Source organism: Hemibagrus wyckioides, linkage group LG26 (genome assembly GCF_019097595.1).
Source record: "Hemibagrus wyckioides isolate EC202008001 linkage group LG26, SWU_Hwy_1.0, whole genome shotgun sequence".
NCBI classification, from domain to species: Eukaryota; Metazoa; Chordata; class Actinopteri; order Siluriformes; family Bagridae; genus Hemibagrus; species Hemibagrus wyckioides.
Window position 1 is genome coordinate 3,557,451 of NC_080735.1, and position 7,111 is coordinate 3,564,561.

Below are 7,111 nucleotides of genomic sequence, written 5' to 3' on the forward strand. Positions count from 1 at the left end.
TGGTCATAGTGGAACCTTTTGGTTCCAGTAAAGGGATACTGTAATGCTTCAGCATATAGAAATGTTCTAGACAATACTGTGCTTCCAATATTGTGGGTATGATGGTCAGGTGTCCATGACTAAGAAAAAGTATAGCTCAATTAACACATCAAATTATATGCACATTGTAGTGCTACAGGGTCGGTTGTTGGTCACTGTTCAGCAAGTTAAGAATATTCAAACCTTGAAAATAGGTTTTGTATGAAGGACAAGCAGCATGGTCTTATTTGATTTATGGTAGAATTGTAATTCTTTGCCTTTTCCATTTTCTTAGACCAACAGAATGCTGTCGAAGAGAACCCATTTGTGACACTAAGGAAAAATGTGGAAATTCAGGCACTGGATAACCCAGCATACCACAGCACATTTGATGGACCTCCAAAGGTTGATGAAAAATATAACAATGAACCTGTTTATCTCAATACTTTCCACAACAAAGGCAATATAAACAAAGCGATTCTGAAGAAAAATGAAGTTTCTCAGTTCACAACAGCAGCCAGCACATCTATCAGTCACGTACCGCTAACCGCACAGGCAAAAGAAGGAAGATCCCATTACAGCAGCCAAGGAGCACATGTTCATTTCTCAATTCCACCAGTTCTTCATCCTCAAAGTGAACCAATAAGCCACAATGTCCATCATACTCATCCTGCCCATGGTTTTCATGTAAATCCCAGCAAAGCTGTATCCTCAAATCAGACATGCCTTGTAAACCACCAAGTTCAGCCTGGTCCTGTGGAGCCACTTGTCCATATGGCAAAGTCCGTAGCTGCTAGTAAAAGTGGGCTCTCAGGCCATCCGATCCACTCAGGCAGCATTACACAACAAGTTCATCCTGGAATGATCCTGGTGGACAAGAAGTACTGGAAGACCTTTGACAACCCAGATTACTGGCAACATAGTCTTCCGCTCAAAGCATCCCAAGGGAACCTTCATAGCTCCTCCCAGAGCTGCCATTCAAGCCTCTACAGACAAAGTCTAAACAAGCAGAATGGCTGTATCCGGTCTAGTGTTACCAAGAACCCAGAGTTCACTCCAGAGTCTGAAGCCATGAGGCCAGGAACAAGTTTGCCTCCTCCGCCATACCGCCAGAGAAACACTGTAGTGTAACATGATAATCATCCATGTTCTTCAGAGCCTGATTCCATGACCAGCAGGCCATTCTTTTCCACGCTTTCCTGAATGATACTGTTCATGATTTCCAGACTTTTCAATATCCATATTGTCAGCGGGAATACCGGATCAGTCAGGTATTATTCCAAGAATACTGCCTTCCTCCCAGCCATTCTTTTTAATTTAGTAGTCTTGTCTAGGTTAATGATTCTTCATTTGTGATGTTGGTTATTACATGGTACATCTAATAAAAAGGCAAACAAAACCTTTGAACCTGGACGTCCTTTGCCAAGAAGCATACTGTATTGTTTTTTTAAAGGTTGCACACATCATTGGCAAAACTAGCATGTTTATGAGCAAACCTGAATATTAGCCCAATGTGATAATTTTTCATTTTACTCTCTGTGAGAGTGTGTCCAAAGTGCCATATTGACTGGATTCATGGATAGTATGTTTTTTTTCCCTCCATATATAATGCTCTTCTTGCATGTTATGCTACATTTGCTGTTACCCTTATAAAATGATTTGTGGGTTGCTGGATTTTATTCTGAGCAAACCAGGGCATCTTTCAAACATGGAGTGGATTCCTGTTGGCTTTGAGGAGATGAAAAAACGTCCTACAGGCAATTCAGAGCCATTGAAAGACGTGAATAAATATGGTTGTGTTTGATAATGTATTAACATTTTTACATCTTCTTTTACACCTCTATAAATACATACACATGTTATTTAACTAGCCTTGGTGTTTTCTTCTGTCTGTTTTCCTTCTGCTCATGTACAGTTGTATCCTCTTTTTGATAAAAATAATAAATAAATGTCTTATTTAATGTAAAACCTGTTATGCTGTTTGACACTTAAATGGCATTTACATTATTACACTAATGAGACTGTGGAGACTGCGAGCCAGGCCTTCTCATTCAACATAAGTGCCTGACCTCACAAATGCGCTTCTAGAAGAATGGTCAAAAAATTCCCATAAACACACTCCTAAACCTTGTGGAAATCTGTCCCAGGAGAGTTGAAGCTGTTATAGCTGCAAAGGGCGGGCCAACTCTATATTACATTCATGTGCATGTAAAGGCAGACGTCCCAGTTTTGGCCTGGCTTGCAGTCTCCACTCTAATTCATCCCAAAGGTATTCTATCAGGTTGAGGTCAGGACTCTGTGAAGTTCCTCCACACCAAACTGTCTGTCTTTATGGACCTTGCTTTGTGCACTTGTGTGCAGTCATGTTGGAACAGGAAGGGACCATCCCCAAACTGTTCTTACAAAGTTGGGAGCATGAAATTGTCCAAAATGTCTTAAGAGTTCCTTTCACTGGAACTAAGGGGCCGAGCCCAATCTCTGAAAAACACCTGAATTCAGTGATTTGGAGTGGTGTCCCACACCTTTGGCATAGTGTAGTTATAGTGTATTCACTAAAAACTGGGCAGATGTTAAAAATTCTACCAAAAACCATGACACTAAAGAAAAAGAGTCCAATGACATTATTGACTGCTGCAGTGTGACATTTTAAAGCGAAAGGCACACAAATCATGGAGAAAATAAGCAGCATGCATCATTGTCTCTGAGCAATCACTGTTATTGTCTTAGTGGAACTCCTGCTATTTGCACACTGAGGATGCTGTAATGAAATCTAGAGAATAAGGCCTGCAGGTCCATGACTCCATATCATACAGTGAAATGCCATCATGTGAATAGGGAAATAGCCCGGTGATGCATTTAGAATCGATTAGATTAGAGAGCAGAGACATCTTACCAGTATTAGGGTTGTACGTGGAGATCTAAAAGTAAAATTTGTTACTACTGGCTGCTAGTTTGTTAGATAGTTAGCAGTTAACATGTTTTTGACAAACACATAGCCAGATTCTTATCTTCATTTTAAAGAACTTAAAAGAGCATTTTAATTACAGATATATCTTAATGGCAGAGTTGTTATACATGACAAGCCAAATGGTGCTTTATTATTGGAGTTTTATTGTAAAATTTGTACCCACAAGTACCTACCAAAGCATCATATAAAATAATAACATTTAAAATAATGGGATGCACTGGTTCCAGTGCTATTTTATTAGCTGTTAAATACTGAGGGTGGGACTTTCCAGGGATACTTACGAATTTTCCTGCAATATTTTTTTTAATTTTTATCTTCTATCTTCTATCTTCTATATCTTCTATTGTCTTCTATATTGCATTATGTAAACATCAGTCCGCATTTTCTATCCCCTGATTCTTTTTTGGTGGTTAAATGCAACTACTTGATCTAGACGATATTCAAAACTGTTGGACACATGAATTCTAGGAAAATTCAGAAAACCCAGAGGTGCACACTGGTAATTTTATTCATTTGAATGAGGAGCCCAGAAAATGGTCTTAAATACTACATAATTAAGTTTATACACTGATTAAACAAATTACAGGTATTTTATTGTTATTTCTTTATTTGAATGAACAATATTTGTCTAGTGATGTTTTTACTGCCCATTTGAGAGCACAAATATCTATTATATCTTGCCCGACAAGATATAAGGAAACCGGACTCAGAGATGGCTTGGTAAAAACCCCTGCACAAACTGCTCCACGTTTTAGAGGCTTTGTCAAAGGTTTCGATAGATATAGCAGGTCTAAAAAAATCCAATAAAAAAGAAGTTGCTCAAAAAAGGCTTCTATGGATTCAAGCAGGTGTGCAGAGAGATTTGGAGACAAGCCCCCAAAAATAAAAACACATTCTTTTCTTTTCAGGCCTGAATGAGTCTGGACAATTATTGTTTATGGAGCCCCCCAAAAAATCCTGAGAGGAAATTGTTCGATTCTGAAGGTGAAAGGCTGTCTATCTGAAAATGTCAAGTAAACAGCACGATAAAATGGATTCGATGCTGTCTATAGGAAGCGAAATGAAGCTTCAAACCCTTTCAAAAGTGGACGATTTGTCTTTTAATTTACTTGTAGTGCTCTGACATTGGTAAAAGCGAAGAAGCTGAGTAACCTTCAAAAATAAAGTAAACAATTGGCACAAATCTCTTCCTATAGTTAGGACATATTAGTAAAGAAGGATAGATTATCCTTCCTAAAATGAATTCAATACTATATGCTGTAAAGATATGTCTTTTAAGGGCTAAGGACTGTTACCATAAGTGCAGTGAGTGCTGTTTTTCATTCAGCGTGGGCAGGATCCTGGTCCTGTCTCTGGCCCTGTAATGCCGTTTCTTTGTTACCTGACTGTGGCCACCTGTTCCATGTCTTGCCCTTGACTAATTTGTCTATTTATTCCCTCTTTTCTCTGTCAAACCATGCAATAATTTGTGCTTCCTGGTTTGGACCCTCCACCATATTTCCTCATATCTCAGTTATGAATAATTCTTAATTATTGCCACCTGCCTGTTCTTTGACCTTTGCTATGTTCTGCCTTCACCATATGGTGCAATCATGCTGTGCTGGGACAATGAGATCCAGTACTGAAATGCATGAAGTTACTAAAACTATGCAGTTTTTCTTTATATACTGTATAATGTAAGTTCACTATACTAAAATACATCCTTAATTTTTTTTGCCAATAAATTTACAATTTACAAATACACCTAAAACTGAAAATATTTACAATATTTAAATAGTTATATATATATATATATATATATATATATATATATATATATAGTTAATATTCTATCTATATTTCTTTCCAAATAATATTGTGAATTATTATTAAGATATTACATGTTTTTGTCTAATTTCAGTTTAATTATTTTATGTATATCATAATAATATATCTTAATAATTATTGAATATATCTTAATTATTTATCTCAAACATATTTCTTTCCAAATAACATTATGTAATATTACAATATTATTTTTAATATGTTCATATTTTTTTTTCATATGACATCACACATCTTTGTGCAATTTCAGGTTAATTATTTAATATATTTTATTAATTATGTAATATATCTTAATTATTTAAAATATTTCAACTATATTTCTTTCCAAATAATATCAATACTATTTTTAATATGTTAATATTTTTTCCATGTGATTTCACACATATTTGTGCAATTACAGGTTAATTATTTAATTTACTTAAATAATATATCTTAATAATTATTTAATATATCTTAATTATTTGAAATATCTCAACTATATTTCTTTCCAAGTTATATTATTGTTATTTTTAATATATGAAATATTTTTAATTTCATCTGATATCACACATTTTTGTGCAATTTCAGGTTAATTATTTAATATTTATTGTCACCGACCAACTCTATTTTTTTATTTCTTTATTTTTGAATTCAGCAAACACTTTGTAGAAACGTTAACCTGGGGAAGCAGTGAAGTGAAGTGATGTCGCACATCTCAGGGATATCTGGCAATTTCGAAGATGCTGAGCATGTGTTTATTTTAGCGTCTGTTTACAGACCGCTGTACATTCAGAGCACTATAAATATGTGACTTTGTGATATTCTTGGGGTCAACCCGGTGGAAATGGAGGTCATGCTGGCAGAAATCCCAAAGCAAGGAAAACTCATTCGAAGCAGTAATGAGTTCTGACACTCTTCTCTCTCTCTCTCGTCTAACTGTATCAATAGCTTTAATGTCACATTCTTGCAAAATGCCGTCTCAGCACTGCTGTCCTCAGGAGCTATGCAAAGGCACAGTGAGTGCAGCGTAACACGATTTTTTAACACAACTAAACCCACGTCAATATGCAGCACATAAAAACAAAAGCTTTATCACACCATCAATTGCTGATTACTTTCTGAGAACAGCACAACATTTTATTGTTTTATTACTTTCATTCGTAACTAAACATTTCAGAACTTTTCCTCATTCACTGGAGGTGTAAAAATCATCATCTCTTCAGTTCCCTGGTGTCAGTTTTATAACCAGTCTGTAGTGAATAAAAACTGGGAGAGTGCGTGTGAGTGTTGCCTTGGAAAGGTTGTAGAAATATCATCGCTTTATCCTTGAATTTAAAGGAATACATTGAAAGGAACATAAAGCTCCAAGGGATAAAGTGAAGGTGACGATTTGTGACCTTGAGCCTTCATGGCTTTTTTATGAAGCATTTTCAGAGCAGTGTCGTCTTAAAATTTATTAGATTTCAGACTCGGATGAAGCCAAAACGCGAGGATTGCGTTCCAATTTAGCTATGCTAGCTTGTGGTGGAAAAGTTGTTCTGAATATTTTAATCTGTACCAGTTTTAGGCTTAGTTTTGGGACGAATGACTGGATGATTGTGAAACAGGAAGTTGAAACCAGCCACATTGCTCAGCATACAGCTTCCACACCTGATCACACCATTCACACCGTGAACTGCATAACGGTTCCATTTCCAAGAGGACCAGGGATCACTGCTCTGGACTACTCCTGGGCTCCGGAACAACTCTCATGCTTCAAAAACTCTCTAACAGCCCACAGTCCAGAAATGGACAATTTTATCCCTGATTTCCCAATCCCATCACCGAGGCACCAATATTTTCAAGCATGTTTGACTTTTGAGGCTAGGAATCATGTCATTTGAATCCCTATATGACTCGTAGTGAGAACAGAGCTTAGAAACATCCAGCAAGATTCTAAGAAAAAAATCAAATTCATCTCCTGTCGTGCAGAAGATCCCTGAATTCCGGTTTATCCGTCTATTATTTGTTGGAGTGCCGAGGGCAAAATGTAAGCACAATAGTATTGCTAAAGGAAAGATTTGGCAGGCCATACCTGAACTGCTGGTAGGAACAGAAAACGTTAACAAAAAGACAAACAGGAGTTCTGGAGCAGTGTTTAAAAACAACATTGTACCTGCTGTACTCTTTGCAGAACGATTCTCGTGTCTTGTGTCAACATTTCCTCAATCATTTGCAGTTCTTCTGTACAAAACAGTCACAAAGTGAACTGATACATAGCTGTATCATCATGAAATTTTAGACTTAAGTTAAGACTTTTCTTCAGTTTGGCTGATTTCTGTG

General features: G+C 36.6%; 1 protein-coding gene across 1 annotated transcript in view; it reads left to right on the plus strand.

Moving 5' to 3' along the window:
* The window catches only part of LOC131346662 (receptor tyrosine-protein kinase erbB-4-like), a 94,081-nt gene extending 92,146 nt beyond the window's left edge, over nucleotides 1-1,935 (plus strand). The window contains exon 27 of the mRNA XM_058380217.1: nucleotides 314-1,935. Within this exon, the coding sequence (XP_058236200.1) occupies nucleotides 314-1,149 (836 nt within the window). The 3' untranslated portion in view covers nucleotides 1,150-1,935. The remainder of the gene's footprint in view (nucleotides 1-313) is intronic.
* The last annotated feature ends 5,176 nt before the right edge of the window (nucleotides 1,936-7,111 follow it).